We start from the raw sequence: 19,880 nt of genomic DNA, 5'->3' as shown, positions 1-19,880 counted from the left end.
CTGATCTTTTTACAGCCCAAATGATGGAGAGGAGGATTTGAGTTGATGTGCAGATGAATGATTTGTGTTTCCTCTGCAGATGAAGGTAGAAAGTGTGTGTGAGCTGATGTGAATTCAGCAGCATGGAGCAGTGTGAGGACACTAAAACCACTCTGTGTGGGGAACATGAGAGCCAGAGCAAAGCTCAGAGGTGAGATGACCATCTCTAACTGTCCATGACTCTTCTCCATGTCAGAGCTCAGCACTCACATCACCAAACCACCTTTATTCACAGGAACCAACCAGAACCTGAACCAGAACCAGAACCTGAACCCAGCTGTGTGTCCTTTAAGAGCGACAAGTCAAAGGATTGGTTTATTAATTTCCAACACGATGTTCCATCAGAACAACAGTGAGTATCTGTCAGTATTCAGTGGAGGCTGTATCATGTTTCAGATGATAACCAGTTTTCAGCTGAATTACTTGAGACTTGGATCAGTTCTTGATGTCTCTGATGACGCCATGGTGCAGCTGTCGTTTGTCTCTAAAAGAGCAGAATGAATCTGATCACACAAACAGTAAAGACTGGGTCAGAGAACCAAAAGCTCAGAGCTTCAGTCTTCCTGATTCCTCTCAGGTAAAATTACATCCAGCTTCCAGTTTCACACACCTGCTGACGTCTGCCTGCAGAGTGGCAGAGCTGCCACAAGGGGGCGCTGTAACATTGTTCCACAGCAGCCACACTGACTCTCTGACAGGCCGTCTCACTGCAGACTCAAACACTATCACTGAATACTTTAGTTTGAAGAAAACAAGTGTTTTTCTGTCAGGATCCAGCAGAGACTCAGACCTGAACCTGGAACCAGCTGTGTGTCCATGAAGAGCGTTCGGTCAATGGATCTACCTCTTTACTTCAAATCAGACCAACATCCATCCTTTCAGAGGTGAGCTGAGTGTAAATGTTGTAACAGAGTAAAATGTAGCAGAGTCAGTTTGAACAGTTTTTATTCCAACATGTGTTTAATGTGAGCTCAGCTCTGTTTCACATCCATTTCTATGTTCATATGTGAAGCGGTGTGTGTTGGATGTTTTCCACAAACACAGCAGTCAAAGAGGAAAGAATGGATGTTGGAGGAGGTGTTTCTGAGTGTCTGTAGGACACCAGCTGGTCCAACAGGTGTCACCTTTGTGCTTTGGCTCTAACACAGTGTAGGAAGTGTGAAGCAGCTGACTTCCAAAGTAAAAGTGCAGTTCAGTCACAAATGAATGACTTTGTTTGAAGGACATAGTCAGGTTGATTACGATACATCTGTGTTTTGGGTATTTTTTAGGTGGTTGAAATATTGCCCATCAGTCTGGTCTCAACTTGGAGACAAAATATGGTTTTGAATATTTTCTGAGATTTTCAGAAATATCCTTTCAGATGTATTGTCATTAAATGCCTTTTTGTCTTTTGTAAATTATTTTGTGTTCTTTAGGAAGAAGCTGGAAAAACCAGGCTCACCTGAACCTAAATCCAGCTCCAAGTGCCAGAAGACTGACCGGTCTATACGTACTCCAAGGAAAAGGCACCACCCAGATGTTCAAAGGTACTGGAATAGTTTACAGATGACAGACAGAAACTAAAGCATTTAATTTATTTTTTACATCTTCAGTACAACTTGACTGACACAGATAGATGTTTAAAACAGAGTCGTCACTGAGAGAACTTTATCTGTCTAACACTGGGAACATACCAATACAACCAGTCTGATCCAAGCACACACTGGCTCTGGCTGCCTTGCTCCAGGGCACTTCAGCAGGGAGGGAAAGCTTTCTGAAGGGGTTGCTGAGAGCTGTTGGACCCAACCAAAGTGAGCTGAAAGCTCCAAGCAGCTGCAGACTGAGCTGTTGATTCTCAGTGGGATCAGCAGGACTAGTAAAGCTTTCCCACTGCAGGGAGTCCTCTGATTCACTGTTCACATCCACACATCACTTCATGGAGCTTTACCTTGTGTTTGTCTCTGTGTGGACAGACAGAATGTGAGCTCATTCTTCATGATTCCTCCACAGAGTGGACCAGCAGAGCTCAGAGGTTCCCAGTGGTCAGTCTGCCCAGCAGCATCAAACACAGCTGGACTCCATATTTATGGTCAGTACATGTACAACAGCTACTTTTCCATCTATTCTGTTCACAGTCATCTCCATGCTGCACTTTGTAGACCAGTGGATTGTCAGTGTGTCCAACATGGATCTGATGTTTGGCTCCATGATTTCAGTCTGATTGGCTCATTCATATAGTATTCTGTTCCAGCTGCTGGAGGACAACATGGTCACTTTTGTGAAGGAGGAGCTGAAGAAGATCCAGAAGATTCTAAGACCAGATTACCCAGAATACTTAGAGAGTCAGAGGGAGGATGAGGATGAAGAGCAGAGGAGCAGCAGAGAGGCATTAGTGAAGATCACAGATCACTTCCTGAGGAGAATGAAGCAGGAGGAGCTGGCTGACCGTCTGCAGAGCAGTAAGAGGATTTCTCTAAAGATTTAACCTGCTGGATAAATGACACATTTACTGATGTCTCAACACACTGAACAACACATGTTCAAATACTCAGTCTCAGATAAAGGTTTGAAGAATTGTATTGACTGATCTTATTTGTTGTGTTTATTTAGAACTTTTTGACCCAGTTTTCCGACATAAATCTGCTCTGAAGAAGAAGTTCCAGTGTGTGTTTGAGGGGATTTCTAAAGCAGGAAACCAAACCCTTCTGAATCAGATCTACACAGAGCTCTACATCACAGAGGGAGGGACTGGAGAGGTCAATGATGAACATGAGGTCAGACAGATTGAAACAGCATCCAAGAAAGCAGACAGAGCAGAAACAACCATCAGACAAGAAGACATCTTTAAACTCCCACCTGGAAGAGATGAACCAATCAGAACAGTGATGACAAAGGGAGTGGCTGGCATTGGGAAAACAGTCTTAACACAGAAGTTCACTCTGGACTGGGCTGAAGGCAAAGCCAACCAGGACATCCAGTTCATGTTTCCATTCACTTTCAGAGAGCTGAATGTGCTGAAAGAGAAAAAGTTCAGCTTGATGGAGCTTGTTCATCACTTCTTTACTGAAACCAAAGAAGCAGGAATCTGCAGCTTTGAAGAGTTCCAGGTTGTGTTCATCTTTGACGGTCTGGATGAGTGTCAACTTCCTCTGGACTTCCACAACAAGGAGCCCCTGACTGATGTTACAGAGTCCACCTCAGTGGATGTGCTGCTGACAAACCTCATCAGGGGGAAACTGTTTCCCTCTGCTCGCCTCTGGATAACCACACGACCTGCAGCAGCCAATCAGATCCCTCCTGACTGTGTTGGCATGGTGACAGAGGTCAGAGGGTTCACTGACCCACAGAAGGAGGAGTACTTCAGGAAGAGATTCAGAGATAAGAAGCAGGCCAGCAGGATCATCTCCCACATCCAGACATCACAAAGCCTCCACATCATGTGCCACATCCCAGTCTTCTGCTGGATCACTGCTACAGTTCTGGAGGATGTGTTGAAAACCAGAGGGGGAGGAGAGCTGCCCAAGACCCTGACTGAGATGTACATTCACTTCCTGGTGGTTCAGGCCAAAGTGAAGAAGGTCAAGTATGATGGAGGAGCTGAGACAGATCCACACTGGAGTCCAGAGAGCAGGAAGATGATTGAGTCTCTGGGAAAACTGGCTTTTGAGCAGCTGCAGAAAGGAAACCTGTTCTTCTATGAATCAGACCTGACAGAGTGTGGCATCGATATCTCAGCAGCCTCAGTGTACTCAGGAGTGTTCACACAGATCTTTAAAGAGGAGAGAGGGCTGTACCAGGAGAAGGTGTTCTGCTTCATCCATCTGAGTGTTCAGGAGTTTCTGGCTGCTCTTCATGTCCATCTGACCTTCATCAACTCTGGAGTCAACCTGATGGAAGAACAATCAAAGTCTCAGAAGTCTAAAACACTGAAAGAGACTCTCTTCTACCATAGTGCTGTGAACAAGGCCTTACAGAGTCCAAATGGACACCTGGACCTGTTCCTCCACTTCCTCCTGGGTCTTTCACTGCAGACCAATCAGAGTCTCCTACGAGGCCTGCTGACACAGACAAGAAGTAGCTCACAGACCAATCAGGAAACAGTTGATTACATCAGGAAGAAGATCAGTGAGAATCTGTCTGCAGAGAAAAGCATCAATCTGCTCCACTGTCTGAATGAACTGAATGATCGTTCTCTAGTGGAAGAGATCCAACGTTACCTGAGTTCAGGAAGTCTCTCCACAGATAAACTGTCTCCTGCTCAGTGGTCAGCTCTGGTCTTCATCTTACTGTCATCAGGAAAAGATCTGGATGTGTTTGACCTGAAGAAATACTCTGCTTCAGAGGAGGCTCTTCTGAGGCTGTTGCCAGTGGTCAAAGCCTCCAGCAAAGCTCTGTAAGCACAGATATAGAGGGATATGTATGAATATACTGCAGTTGTTTTTATAGGAGAGAAAGTCACAGATTACTGCTTATCTCATTATTCCCTCCTCAGACTGAGTAGCTGTAACCTCTCAGATGAAGGATGTGCAGCTCTGTCCTCAGCTCTCAGCTCCCAGTCCTCCAGTCTGACAGAACTGGACCTGAGTAACAACAACCTGCAGGATTCAGGGGTGAGGCAGTTGTCTGCTGGACTGAAGAATCCAAACTGCAGACTGGAAACACTCAGGTCAGGATTCATCAAACTGTTTTTATAAACAGCTGATAGAACACCTGTGGATGGTCTTTGTATGATTGTTACAGCAGCTTTAGGCCTCTGACAGCATAAAGAGTTCAGAGGCCTAAACAGCAGATATTTGTGGAGGAGGTCTCCAAGGAGAACATCTACAGGAACAACGGTGAGAAGTGTCTGTTGGTCCTCTGACCCTGGATCAGATACAGAGATGGGTCCAGGACATGTTAGCCTAGCTTAGCACAAAGACACAAAGTCAGTAACGTGAGACAGTTCCAGTTTCTCTGAACATTTGATGGCATTCAGCTTCAGTTTCAGAGCAGTTCTCTCAGAGTTTCTGTGTTGTTTTGTGTGTCTGCAGCCTGTCAGGCTGTCTGATCACAGAGGAAGGCTGTGCTTCTCTGGCTGAAGCTGTGACCTCCAACCCCTCCCATCTGAGAGAGCTGGACCTGAGCTACAACCATCCAGGAGACTCAGGAGTGAAGCTGCTGACGGCTGCACTGAAGGATCCACACAAACTCGGGTATGGAGAGGCCTGCTGCAGCCACACACAATGTCTGATAGAGGAGGAAGAGCTGGAAACATGTTCTCTGTCCTGCACTCAGCCCTGTGTTTTTGCTTCCTGCTGAGTGTTACATGAACAATCACACATGTAGGAGCCTTTTTCCTTTGCTCACAGCAGAAACACTGGTTGAACACAAACAGCAGATATTTGTGGAGGAGGTCTCCAAGGAGAACATCTGCAGGAACAACAGTGAGAAGTGTATGTTGGTCCTCTGACCCTGGATCAGATACAGAGATGGGCCCAGGACATGTTAGCCTAGCTTAGCACGAAGATTTATAAAACCTCTGGAAATGTGCACATGTGGATTAGACCTGTGTCACTCCCTCCATACGCCCACACGGGGGATCTTCAGCTGGACCGGCTCTCTGACAGCTCCAACACATTCAAAGAACAGTGTGTGGAACTGGATGTGTTTCAGCTCAGAGATAAAGCCACCAGAGCAAACTTCAACAATCCTCTGAGCTCCACATGACTTGATATCAGACTTACTGAGAGCCACACAGTACCAGGTCCAAAGAGTTCTGCCCTTCTGTGGTTCTGACCGTCCTTCCAGATGAGAACCAAGTAGACCAAAGTTGAACAGGAGCTGTGTTTGGTTGTTCTTCATCCCATCTCTGGCTGGGATGAAGAAGAAGAAAAAAGGTGGGGGACAATCCAATAAACACTATCTAGGAATTCCAGAGAAACAGGAAGAGAGGGACACTGGGGGAAGGAGAGGAAGAGGCTGGAGGCTTTTGAGTCTGTTTCAGATTCCTGAAAAGTGATCAGGCTGAAATAAATGAGGGATTATGATTAATAAAACCACAACACCTGGCAGCTAATTTACTTCCAATGACTATAGAATCTCATCTGATCTTATTCTGAGCCGTTAATGTTCAGTATGGAGGGTGGAATGAGGGGGGTGTTTCTTGTCTAACTTTTCTAGATGAATGTCTTCCCCTGGCTGGCTGTGCAGCATTCAGATGGACCAATGGGTCTGAGAAAGGATCTGGATGTTTGGCTGCCCTGAAACATACTGAGAGGAGGAGTCAGCAGAAACAACGTGACCATCAGGAGAGACCATGATGTCAGAAACTGAAGTGATTTCATTAGAATTCTTAAAGCTCATATTTGGATTCAGAAATGAGTGAAAAATCAAAGTGAAAATTCTTCCAAACTTGAAGAGTTGAATTCAGAGACAGAAACGTCATCTCCTTAATCTGACTGCAGAAAACATTTGGTGCTTTTAAACTTCAGAATGAGCTCAGACAGATTTCCTTCCATCCATCGTTCTTCTCTTTCTTCACTTTCTTTTCTTTCCTAATTTTTCTGAGATAAATCAAATAATGAAAGCATCTCTGCATGAGTCCATAATCTGCTCTGCAGAGATGATTGAAAGGAGTTTTGTACGTTTCAGTGTTGATCAAACAGCTTTCCTTCTAGTTTTCAGATGCTCCATTGCAGTGGATGTATCCAGATGTTTTCGTGTTCCTTTCTCAGTGTGGAACAATGTCTGTGATAGAGCCATGTAATGTCCATGTTTGCATGCTGAAAGAGACTGTGCTGCTCTGACCCCCCTCCTGCTTTCAGGGTGGAGCCTGCTGGAGAACGATGGTTGACACCAGGTCTGAGGAAGTGTAAGTGTGTTCTTCATCTGATTCATGACATCCAACCATCTTCACACTGTCACATCACTCATTGATCAAAGTGAACAGATGATAGATCAATAACTGCAGCTGGATTGTGTTTGTTCTCTCCATCAGATTCCTGTCAACTCACAATCGACACAAACACAGTGAACAGGAGACTGAAACTGTCTGACAACAACAGGAAGGTGACATGGGTGGAGGAGGAGGATCAGTCATATCCTGATCATCCAGACAGATTTCATGGGTGGATGTGTCCTCAGCTGCTGTGTAGAAATGTTCTGACTGGTCGCTGTTACTGGGAGGTCGAGTGGAGAGGAAGAGTTGAAATATCAGTGAGTTACAGAGGAATCAGAAGGAGAGGAGGCAGTGACTGTGTGTTTGGACAGAATGATCAGTCCTGGAGTCTGAGGTGCTCTGTCACAATAAGAGAGAAACACACATCTCCTTCTCCTCCTCCTCCTCCTCCTCCTCCTCCTCCTCCTCCTCCTCCTCCTCCTCTGTCTCTCACAGAGCAGCAGTGTATGTGGACCGTCCTGCTGGCAATCTGTCCTTCTACAGAGTCTCCTCTGACACACTGATCCACCTCCACACCTTCAACATCACATTCACTGAAGAACCTTTGCATCCTGGATTTGGGTTCTGGATCAGTTCACCTGGTTCCTCAGTGTCTCTGTGTTGAGTATAAAGAGTTTCCTCCTCTCAGAGAATCACTGTTGAACAGATAGTTCAGTCTGTACATGTCTGTCTCTTTCACTCAGAAACACCTTTTCAGATTCATGGATTCAGTCAGTTTCTGTTTGAAACTCTTCTAAATGATTCCTTGGAAACTTCTTCCTCTTCCAGTCCTTTAAAGATGGAAGCTGCCATTCTTCCAGGATGTTGTTTTTCTGTGTGTTTCCAGTCAAAGCTTCACACTGAATATCAGTATGTTGTGTTTCTCTGCAGCTCACTTCAGCTGAGACCATTCAGTTCATGTCAGCTGCAGTTAGTTTGCTGCACATGTGACCAACTGTGATATCAGAGAGGAATCACTGAGCTGCAATCAGCCAAGATGAATTTCCAACCTGCTGACAGATCTTCACTGATTCTGCTTCAATGAGCAGAAGTTTGGTGAGCAGCCAGGGTTCATCCTGATGTTTCTCCACATTCACTTCCTGTTTGATGATGAAAGGACAACTGGACTGGAACTAGTTTCTGATGGCAGAAAGTTGCTAAATGTTGTTGTTAAATGCTCACAAAGAGGACTGAAATGATTCTTTATACACAATATTTGGACTTTAACAGCTAAAAATATTTAAGATAAAATAAATTAGATAAAAAATTCTAACATTTTATCACCACAATAATAATTGATGTAAAATGAAGTCAAACATGTTGATATTCGAGGTGAAAACCTTCAGAATTTTATGCTTTATTTTTTGCTCTTTTGATATTATTAATGTTTTCATTCTTTTATGTTGTACTGGAGAATCATCTAAATAATTAACTGAAACTTTTGAAAGATGATGCGCATGTGTGGAGGGACACAACTCTCAGTGAATCAAATATTTCGATCGTCAGAACAAGAATTATGTATCAAAAGCAAAATAAATGGATCAAAAACTGACTTTAACTGGTACATGTACATGTATGTTTCTCATTGAGAAGCTGGTGTGATCTTTTTATGTCTTTTTAGGGGCTGTATTTTCAATATTCTGCACCCACTTGTCTCAGGACAAGTTTAATTTACACAAGAAATGTGTGTTTTAGTGTGTTGTGCAATTATTATTTTCAGCTTGATGGGAAGGTCAGAAAATGTCCAGCAATTCAACAAATCACATTCTGCGCTCAGATCTGTGCAGTTTGAGAGCAGAAGCTTGTTAATGAGGCAGTTCCTGCAGAACAAATCACATATTGTTTTAATCTCAACACTCACACCTGATATATTTGTGAATATCTTAATATTTCCATCACGTTGTGAAGCAGCTTCAACAACATTTGTTCAGTTTTTCTACGTGTTCTAATCCACATTTCTTACTGACAACATCTGGATTCAGACATCAAAGTTCAGGATCAGGTACGACATCCTTTTCTGGTTGGGTGAGGTCCCCATCTTCTAAGTTCTTCACCCTCTGGTCCTGAATGTCCGTTTCTGTAGAGTCATCATATTTTTATCTGACAGATACAGATGTGCAGTTTGAAGGCTAAGCAGTTCACCTCCATCTTAAGGTGAAGGGACACTCTTTTGAGGACAGTAACGTCCACATTCTGGACAAAGAAAACAGATGGTTTGGACTGAGGTGTGTCAGTGTGACCGTACAGACCTGCCAAGTGTGAATAGTCTTTAAGCTGCTGATCAGCCGACAGTCACCAACTAGTTAAAGCTGAAGACATCTTTCAGATGAGAAGTGAAATATTCAGAAAGTCCAGTTGCTCATTATTACAGTTATAAGAACTAAAGTATTCAATCGTTTAAAAACACTCCCAAACTGACATGATGCTATTTATATTTTCACCGCCAGAGGGCGACACATTCCCATCAATAAAGACTCCACTTCCTTCACAGTTAAAGGAGATTTTATTGACATTAAAGACTGAACATATTTCAACAATAAAGAATTACCCAAGGTCGGGTCGCCTAGGCAACAGGTCCAGGAGTGAAGACTCCAAAGACTCTCCTTTGAATTTCTCATGTCTGTGCATTATTAACTGCTCACTGCTATAGAATATAGCAAATAATAATAATATAAACATGAAGCCATTTTAAAAGATACAGCACAGTCCACAACAGAGTACAAATATACAACAGATTGCTGTATGTGTGTATTGAACATCATGTGTGATTAAAATGAAAACCTGTTCATCTGCACCTGTATTTTTAATTTTTTTTTTTTTAACATTTCTGTACTTTATTCTCTCTGGGTTTTCAACCAAGTGTGAAGCAGGCAGGATTCACTGTCGTATTATAATAGGTGCAAAATAAATACAATCGACTTACTTTACATGAGAGGCAGAAATTTTGTCTACTTTTGGTTACATGCATGCTCGGAAATCTTAGTTTTTGGTTGTAAAGTATATTTAAAGTTCTCAGCACATAAAAGGCTAACAGAAATCAAATGTAACTAGAATGGGATGTGGCATCTATGCTTGTGAGAAATGTGATGTTTTTTTTCCCCCTGCACTACCAGGACAGTTTTGGAGCAGTGCCCTGTTTGAAATTAATTCTATATTTAAAAACAAAAGTTTCATCACTTTTTATTCAATACCCCAAATGACTCCCCCAGATAGCTCTTTTTATTAACACAAGAGCAGTTTCACTGTGTTCCAGAACAATTGTCTACAGGGTGACATGGAGCAATCTCTTTAGCTCCTCTGCGTCCTGATTGTGACCTCGCTCCTTCCCCTCAGCTCTTTACTTATCACCTTTTTATTAGTCCTTTCCAGTGTTTTCAACAAGGGAATATCCTGTGCTGAAGACACTTTGCTTGAACTCTCAGTGCCCAAACTTACTACTCCAACTGACAGTAGATGCAGCCATGGTGAGGAATATGCAGGCCTGATGAATACTTGCAGGTACAAGGATTCACACATGATGTCAAGCAACTGAGCTGTGGAACGTACAGATGCACATGTTGGTCGACACGTGGTTATAATATGACCTGAGCTACATGGACGTTGCCCTGTCTTTCTGTGCACATTCCTGTCTGCTGCTCCAAGCTCAAACCGAGCACAGATTTATTTATCTGCTGACACTGTCAGGAGTGCAGTTCTTCCATCTTCATTACAAAGAAAAGGCCCCAAATGTTGTTTTTTTTTTTGTTTGTTTGTTTTTTTTCCTTTCTTTTTACCCCCTTGTCCTGTTCAGCATTATGGCAGCAGCATTGTAGTCTGAATACTTTTGATGCCAAACCGATTTGCTTTGCCAAGGGAAGTTTTATAAATGTAAAGCTCCCCTTGATGCCAATTTATTTTTTTCTGTTGACAATATATAACATGTAATAGAACTGAACCGGACCGGGGGACAAGGAAAGAAGAAGAGGAAAGAAGAGGAAACAGAACAAAAATAGAAACAAAAACCAGACAACCAGCTGCTACACCTGTAAAAAACAAAACAGACAACAATCCATGGCCTCTGAGGGGAATCCAGCCTTAGCGCCACCAGGAGCACCTGAAAGCAGACAAGCAGAGAAAAAACAAACACACAAACAAACAAAAACAAGCACAAGAAGCGGTAATCACATACAACACAGCTGTGGATATAGATGACCTGAGACGACATGATAATACATCAACTGCTTAGCGAGCATGCTACTGGGCTAATAGATGTGTGTGTGTGTGTGTGTGTGTGTGTGTGTGAGAACATGCAACACCATGGCACAGGACCTACATGATAACCGTGCTTAGTTATGAGTGTATAAGTGTACAGGGCCACAATCCACAGAAGCAGGCAGAGAGGGCCACAAGACCCGGGCCACCAGCAGCCCCCACGGAGCACAGAACCCAGGAAGCCCACCGCAGGGACAACCACGCATCCACCCAGAAGACTGCAGAGGAAGCCCCCGGACAGAGCCCCCATAAGCATAGGGCAGAGGCCCTCCGGGAGCCAGGAGCAACAGCCCACCGACCCCGCCAGGCCCCAGCCGCCCAGACATGGGCCGTGCACTGGACCCGGGCCCCGGGAACCCGAGCGCCCCCAAACCCCTCGGCAGAGGCCCCACCCAATACCCAGGAGGGCCAAGCGCCCCAGACAGCCACACAGTGGGTCAGCGCCTGCCCCAGCGCCCCTGGCCAAGTGCCCTGGGAGCCAAGACGTGCCCACAGGTGGGTGAAGTCGCGAGCAGCGGGGAGAGGCAATGCTGCCCCCCCATCGGGAGAAGCACAGGCAGGCCAGGCCAGGCGACAGCAAGTCCCAGATCCAGGCCCAATCATTACCACACACACTTTCACGTCCCACACATCCACACGTCCTTCCTCCCTCGACTCCGCTGGGGTGTAGTGCAGCGGGCACACCAGGGGGCCAGCAGCCCCCCAGCCACCACAGACCCAGAACCAACAGAACAATTAATTAATCCTCTTGGCCCCTCCCGCCCCGAGCAGCAACCAGGAAGCAGGGGTGTGGGAAGAAGACCCCTCCCCTCACCCTTCTGGCTCTTCAATATTTTCAAATAGTGGGCGATTAAATATATGTATAATCACAAACAAACCACCCGGTCACACCAGTCACAGCAGCCCGGGCCTGAGACCCACCATCACCCCCCCCCCCCCCCCCCCCCCCCCCCCCCCACCCCCACCGCACGCCCCAACACCCTGAAAAAAAAAAAAAACATCTGCGGACACCTTGGAGGTCCCAGAGCAACAAGCCAGGCATAGACAGGGCCCCCCCCCCCCCCCCTCCCCGGGGGGCAAGGCAGCGCCCAGCCACCAGGGCCCAGGCCCAGCACCACCACCCATGCCAGAGCGGCCCGGCCACCCGGCATAGAGCCAGCAGCCACCACCCCAAGGCCCCTAAGGGACCCCGCCCCACACCGCAAGACAGCCCCACCCGCAAGCCCCCAAAACTGCCCTCCAAGCCCGACACACAGTACCCCCCAGCAATGACCAACCCGGTCCCCATGATCCAAGAGACCACCAGACGCCCGAAGCCACACAGCCCCCCCCAGCACACACCCAACCGCCCAGAGCGACGGGACAGCAACCCACCACCACCACTATGTGATAAAGCTAATCAGCGGGGACCAGAGAGAATGAAATTCAGCCAATTGATGTTTTGAGGAGGCAGACATTGTTTCCATGCTAATATAGTCTAAAACTTCTAAACTGGTTAATACACAGATTGTTCTTCGCTTTTCAGTTCATGAGAATAGTTTTCTTTGCGATACATAACACTGTGAGAACCATGTGTGCTGAGTTAATTTCCATGTTGATGTTGTCTAAGTCACCCAGTATGCACAGTGTGGGGCATGCAGGGATGCTACACTTTAGCCATGTTGATAGGTCCACACAGACTTCAAGCCAGAACTTCTGGACAGGCGCACAAAACCACAAAGCGTGTGCATAATCATCAGGTGTGTTATCTGTGCAATGTGAGCAGATGTTTGAGTGTGTTAGACCCATCCTGGACATCCTTTGTCCTGTATAGTGTGTTCTATGAAGAATTATGTATAGTATGAGCTGTAAATTAGGATTCTGAGTCATTCTGAAGGTGTTCAAACATATTTGTGGGCAGAAGCTATGACTAGAACTGATGGATAAATCTGCCTCCCATTTTGAGGATGGAAGAGACATTGTGTCATCTATTTTAGACAATAATTTATATATTTTTGATAGTAGTTTTGGGGTGCAGATGCTTAGAAATTCTGCTACCCTAGTCGGTAGTTGTAAGTCTGGTTGGTGGAGGATATATTTCTTTGTTATTATAGACTTAAGTTGTTGATATTCTAGGAATTTATTGCTGCCTGTCTCGTGTTGTGATATGAGCTCATCAAATGAAATAAAATGTCCATTTTGGATTATATGTTCCAGATGTTTGATTCCTTTGATCTTCCACAGAGTAAAGTTTAGCATTTTTTTGTTTTGCAGTATGTCAGGACTTTGTTATTTTAAGAAATTCCCACCAGGCTGTCAGAGAGGTGCTGATGTTAATGCTTTTGAAACATTTGTGATTTTTTACGTTTTGACTAATAAGTGGCAGGTCAGAGATTTCCAGATTATCACACAATGCTTGTTCTATATTTATCCATGGTTCGTCTATTGGGCTAGGTTTAAACCATTTTGATATATACTGTAACCTATTGGCTAAGGAATAGTGCTGACAAATAGGTAAATCTAATCCACCACAGTCCTTGGTCTTCTGTAGGGTTTTTAAACTAATACGTGGTGGTTTGTTTTTCCACAGAAATTTGGAGATGCATGAATCTAGTGACTTAAACCAAGTAGCAGATGGTTTTATGGGGATCATTGAGAACAAATAATTAACTTTTGGTAGTATCATCATTTTAATGGTTGTAACTCTCCCCATAAGTGATATAGGTAAGGACTTCCAACGAGAGAGATTGTCCTCTACTGTATTTAATAATTGCACATAATTTAGCTTTGTTAGCTCTGAGAGCCTGGAGGAAATGTTTATGCCTAAATATCTCATATTTCCTGACTGTAAAGTGATCACAGGTATATTCTGGACTCTACAGTTAATGGGCAGAACTGTGGTCTTAGACCAATTGATAGAGTAGTCAGAAAGTGCTGAGAATTTATTTATGAGTGTGATCGTGTGAGTGAGAGATGTTTGAGAGTTCTGAAGGAAAAGTAAAACATCATCAGCATAAAGACTTATTTTACGCTCAATATTTTGGGGTTGGATGCCTTTAATATTTCTATCTTGTCTGATAGCAGCTTCTAAAGGTTCGATGAAAATAGCAAAAAGTGAGGGAGAAAGTGGGCAACCCTGTCTTGTACCTCTGCAGACTGAAGCTTGGAGAAGTTTGATCATTTGTCCTGACACTTGCATTTGGGGAGCTATATTATATCCTTATCCAGTTGATGAAGTGTGACCCAAACCCGAATTTGTTTAATGCTGCGAATAAAAATTTCCAGTTCATTCGATCAAATGCTTTTTCTGCATCTAGAGAGACGATTGTGGTTTCCAGGTTGTTGATGGTAGAATAGTCTATGAGATTAATTAGCCTGCAAGTGTTAGTGGATGAGTGTCTACCCTTTATAAAACCTGTCTGGTCAGGATGTATTATAAGTGGAGTTATTTTTTCTATTCTTTTGGCAAGGGCTTTACAAATTATTTTGAGGTCTGCATTTATTAGAGATATTGAGCGGTAGCTGGATGGAAGTATGGGGTTTTTTCCTGGTTTCTGTAGCAAGATAATGTTAGCAGAGTTCATGTGTGGGGATAATCTGCCATTCTGCTTAACTTGTAATACCATTTTGTGAAATGCAGGTGCCAAAATAGTCCAAAATTCTTTGTAGAACTCTGCTGGAAAACCATCTGGTCCCGGAGCTTTGTTACTAGGCATATGTTGAAGGGCTTCATGGAGTTCTCCTATTGAAAGAGGTGAATCCAGAGCCATTGCCTGTTCGGTTTGTAATTTTGGAAGGTTGATATTACTAAGAAACTGTTACTGTCTGATGGATCATTTTGTGATGAATATAAGGTTTTATAGAAGTCCCTAAAAGCATTGTTGATTACATCGGGGTCATGGGTGATATTTCCTTTTGAGTCTTTAACAGAAGTGATTGTTGTTTTCTCTTTGTTTCTCTTTAGTTAGTTAGCTAGGAACCTTCCAGATTTATTGCCGTGCTCAAAGTTCTCCAAGCGAAGTCTTTGTATCAGAAACTGTGTTTGTTTATCAATAATTTTGTTTAATTCAAGTTTAGCTTTTCTTAGTTCATTCAGTATGTATTCCTCTTTGGAGGTACTATAGACAATTTCTAATGATTTAATCCTGAGTTCTAAATCTGATATCCTTGAACTTTCCCTCTTTTTCTTATTTGATGAAAAAGAGATTATTTTGCCTCTCATAACTGCTTTTCCGGCTTCCCAGAGAGTACAAGCTGACATTCCTGGCAGGTCATTATTTTCTAAATATACAGACCATTCCCTTTTGAAATAATTAATAAAATCAGGGTCTTTTAGTAATGATGTATTAAATCTCCAATTCCTAGCTGGTGGTGTAACTCTGTTATTCTTCAGTGTGATAGAAACTGGAGCGTGATCACTGATAGTGATGGGGTAGATTTTGGTGTCTGAAATATCCCTCATCAAGGAACTGCTAACTAAGAAATAATCTATTCTTGAATATGAGTGGTGTACCGGTGAGAAGAAGGTGTATTCTCTAATAGTGGGGTGGTGGGAGCGCCAAGCATCACAAAGACAAAAATCTTTCTTATACTGTTTAACAATATTCGTGGACTGCCAGTTCCGCTGACTTCCTGAAGTACTGAGTCTGTCTACTCCTGAGTCAGATACCATGTTAAAGTCCCCTCCTATGATGAGTGTGTTATCTGAGTGATCAGAGAGTGAAGTGAAAAAGGAGTGAAAAAATGAGGGGTCATCAACATTTGGACCATATATATTTGCAATGCATATTTTGAATAGATAAATTAACTATTAGAAATCTACCTTCTGGATCTATAACTATGTTGTTTACCGTGAAATTTACTCTTCTATTTATCAGAATGGCTACACCTCTTTGTCTGGAGTTGTAACAGGCTGAGTACACATGAGGAAACTGTGCTGTGGTGAGAACATCAGCTGCAGTCTTTGATAAATGAATCTCCTGTAATAAAACAATGTCCGCCTGTAAATCCTTCAATTTATTGGAGATTTTTAATCTCTTCTCCTTGGACCCAGCTCCATGCATATTCCATGAAATAAACCTCAGCGTGGACATGCTCAGACTAACGCAGTGAGTGCTGGATGCTTGCTAAAAGCATCCCGTGCGTGTGTGTGCATATATGCTTCCATGAACATGCCATTGTTGGTGTTTCAATTGTCAGTATGAGCTTGCTACAATATGTACTTGCACTGTCGATGCTGTGTGGTATTTGATTATGTGCTCTGCTCAAAACTCTATATGCGCCGTGCTTGTTAACATTACTTATTAAGGTGGAAACGCAGCGGGTTGGGGAAGAAAGACAGAATAGAAAAACAGTGCAAAAGAGTGGAAGTGTGAGATAGAAAAAACAAAAACAAAAACAAAAAAACAAACCCAAATAAACAAATATGAACTGCATATATCCTGTGCAGTGAGCTATATATTTTGCCTTGATAGATAACTGTGAATTGGATAGATTATTTCATCTTACTTATATGCCATCTACAGTGAAATGATTCATACAAGTTAACGAATACAGATCACCCGGAGTTTAGAAGAGCCAAGGAGTGGTTTCCTGGTCGCGGTAAAGCTGTCCGTTGATGAATAATTTATCCACCGCGATGACAGCTCGGGAGCCTCCCTCCATGAACTTTCTCCGGATGGGGAACAGAACCCTGCGTCTTTCCAGGATTTCTTTGGAAAACTGGTCGTTGACGCTGAAGTCCGTTCCTCTCAGCTCCCTGCCGCGGCCCCTCACATGGACCTTCTGTTGGAAATGCTCGAACTTGGCCTCAATCGGTCTCGGTCGGCGGGCATCAGGTCTCTTCCCTCCCAGGAGGTGGACTCGGTGAAAAGTAATGTTTTTCACTACGTCTCCTGGAAGTTTCAGCTGATTTTGGATGAAGTTTTTCACTGCGAGTTCAGGATCCTCGTCTGCCTGCTCCGGGATTCCAGAAAACACCAGGTTGTCCCTCATACTACGAGCCTGGAGATCAATAATTGATTCTTTCATCCTCTTGTTCTCGTCAGAGATCCGGCTCATTCACACACTTTGGTGAGTGTTTTCACCGATCCTCTGAGGGCTGCGTTTTCTGCAGCCAGCGTCTGCACCTGTTGCTGGCTGAACTCCAACGACTCCAGTAATGCCTGGAACTCTCTGTGTAGAATTTCTAACAGAGACATACGGGCGTCGATGCTGGATAGTTTCTTATCTATTGATGTCAAAATGTCCGTAGAATCATTACCAGCTGGAGACGTCGCTCCGGGTGACTCTTCATTACGATGTTTAAGAGTTGACAATATTCTTGGTTTTCCTGCTGTAAACATTCAACACATTAGTTTTTAAGAGGTTGAAAGCAAAATGTTGCAAAGGTGAAAATCTTTCTCTGAACAACTGGACTGGAAACGTCACTAAAACAATGAAGCTGCTGTTTTAGCAACCTCATGAAGTCGAGTGTCGTCCTGCTGTGAAAAACAGCAGCTGAGAGCTCAGATCAGGCATGAGGAGGGAAAACTGGGCAGAAACCTTCAAACACACCAGACTGAGAGCTGAAAGCACCCAACCACAGAGCCACAGCCAGGACCAGGACCCACAACCAGAACCAGGTACCATAGCTTTGGCAGAACTAACAATTAGCCACTTTAAATATGTTTTAAAGCTGTTAAAATATTTTTATTTTACACTGATTAGGTTAAAATGTGGAACTAACAAATACAAAGAGTCTCTAAGATCAGATTACAGTTTAAGTACAGATGGTTCACGCTTTGTTGTCCTCTGGTGGGACCATAAAGATGTAAAATGACAGCTGATCATTATGCTGATTCAGCTGCTGCTCTGATGCCACATGTTAACATCTGTCTGTTTGTCTCCAGGTGAACCATGACGAAGCGTACTCTGACTGTCTTTGTCCTGCTGAACGTCTTCACGCTGCTCAGGATTCCTGCAGGTGAGACACATCAAACATCTTCATCATTTAGAGTTTCAGCTGCTTTCACACAGAAAAACTCTAAACTACCTCACAGAGGAGACAAAGACCTGCCTGATGCAACCAGGAGCTCCATATTCACCTCACAGACGCCTCTTATTTAATGTTGTAAAAGGAGTTTTACTGCCGATCTGTCATGTGTTCATGTTAGCTGCACAAAATAGAGAAATTTCACTCACTTTAAAAAAAACAGTATCACACATACAGATACATTAATACTAACAGGTTAAAAAAACAAGGCAAAAGTAACATAAAATCCCCAAAATGCAAACATCTACACTGCTATATCTTTCTAGAAGTTTTAAGTTGAGAGTGAAACCTACTTTGAAGTGGACTCAGGTTCAGGTTGCTTCTTTCTGACCAGCAGCTGCAGCAGTTTCACCTCTGAAATCAATCTAAAGCAGTGTTTGTGCATGGAGTTTGTATTTTCTGTCAATTTTGAACTGACAAAGGTGAAATGAGGGCTCAGCTGATTGGAAACGTTTAGTTCATGATCATTTTTAATGAGGTATAAACACAGCTTGAATTAATGCATGGACTTGATCTTTATCTGAGTGCATTTTAGATCAGACAGTTATTGCTTATTTAAATACAACTTATTCCTCAGAAGTTCATAAAACCATTCTTATCACCCAAGCTTTGCTTGAGCCACAGTATTATCATTACCCAGTCGAGCTCTCTGAGCTGACAACAAAAATAAACTCTTCTGAACCATCAACTTGTATTTTAGACCCAATTACACCAGACTGTTCGAGGAGGTTTTCCCCTAAATCCACACCTCCACATTGGATTTGATCAGTCCACCACAGAGTTTTAAGGCTGCTGGAATTAAACCTTTACTTTAAACTTTCCTTTTACTCTGGAAGCAGAAATTCCCCTTAAACTTCTCTGAGCCATAATTGGTGACAGCAGAGGCCTTGGAGGGAGACCATTCCCTCTGAGTGCAGCCCACAGAGGGAGTGGGAGAGGTTCCTGAGTCTGTAAACTTCCTCTTGCTGTGTTGAGCTGCAGAGGCCTGGGGATGATTCTGCATCTTCTGGCCCGTTGGCGGCTTCCTCAGAACTTTCATCTTTGCCACTTTCAAAGGGAAATATGTAGAAACCCTCGGATTCATTCTCCAGAATCTCTTCATCTACTCTGTCACCCCACAGAAGAGCAGGAGAGGATATTTTGGTTTGACTCAAAAAGGACTTTTTAAGTAAGTGTTGTTTTTCAGGCGGTTTGTCTTTCAGGCTTTTATAAACTACAGTGATGTCATGTCCTTTGATGACATGTTTCCATTGTGATGTCATGCAGAACTGTGAGGTCATAATGAGTGATGACATCACTTCTTGTGATGTCAGCAGCGATGGTGCTCTGTTCTCAGTCACCAGTCATCACCTGTGCTGTTCTGCTCTCTTTTTCAGCTTTATGATCTTAACTGTAAATAATATGCAGCACATGTTCATAGAGCCCAGGCAATGGTGGGAAACATGGATTGTATGAATGCTGCGTGAAATGTAAATGAAAACAGAAGCAGTGACCTGCAGATCCTTTATATATATGTGATAACTGAATCTGAATGTATCAGTGTCCAGGTCAGTAATAATGTATTTATTGTATGTTACGGTGCTCACAGCTGCTTTCTGCACGCCTCACCTGGAAGTATCTTTGAAGCTGCTTTGTATGTTGTCTACACTGACTGTGAAGCAAAAGTAACACAACAGCCAC

The 19,880-nt window shown here is 43.5% G+C and overlaps 1 protein-coding gene across 1 annotated transcript; it reads left to right on the top strand.

Moving 5' to 3' along the window:
- On the top strand, window positions 1-18,135 carry LOC140296125 (NLR family CARD domain-containing protein 3-like). Its single transcript, XM_072379701.1, has 11 exons — window positions 1-190; window positions 275-391; window positions 810-923; window positions 2,032-2,110; window positions 2,273-2,480; window positions 2,632-4,414; window positions 4,514-4,687; window positions 5,052-5,213; window positions 6,825-6,871; window positions 6,998-7,299; window positions 18,058-18,135. Exons 1-11 carry the CDS (start codon window positions 123-125, stop codon window positions 18,133-18,135), a joined length of 3,132 nt encoding a protein of 1,043 aa, XP_072235802.1. The 5' UTR covers window positions 1-122.
- The last annotated feature ends 1,745 nt before the right edge of the window (window positions 18,136-19,880 follow it).

Source organism: Leuresthes tenuis, unplaced genomic scaffold (assembly GCF_036924035.1).
Source record: "Leuresthes tenuis unplaced genomic scaffold, fLeuTen1.0.hap1 SCAF_1, whole genome shotgun sequence".
NCBI classification, from domain to species: Eukaryota; Metazoa; Chordata; class Actinopteri; order Atheriniformes; family Atherinopsidae; genus Leuresthes; species Leuresthes tenuis.
This window is presented reverse-complemented; position numbering and strand designations above follow the sequence as displayed.

What these genes read in the sequence shown, in the direction of transcription:
- LOC140296125 (XM_072379701.1), top strand. Translation starts at nt 123, where the DNA reads ATGGAGCAGTGTGAGGACACTAAAACCACTCTGTGTGGGGAACATGAG. An exon ending in GGCTGACCGTCTGCAGAGCA is followed by an intron (nt 2,481 to 2,631) that starts GTAAGAGGATTT and finishes GTGTTTATTTAG; the next exon opens with AACTTTTTGACCCAGTTTTC. An exon ending in GACACCAGGTCTGAGGAAGT is followed by an intron (nt 6,872 to 6,997) that starts GTAAGTGTGTTC and finishes TCTCTCCATCAG; the next exon opens with ATTCCTGTCAACTCACAATC.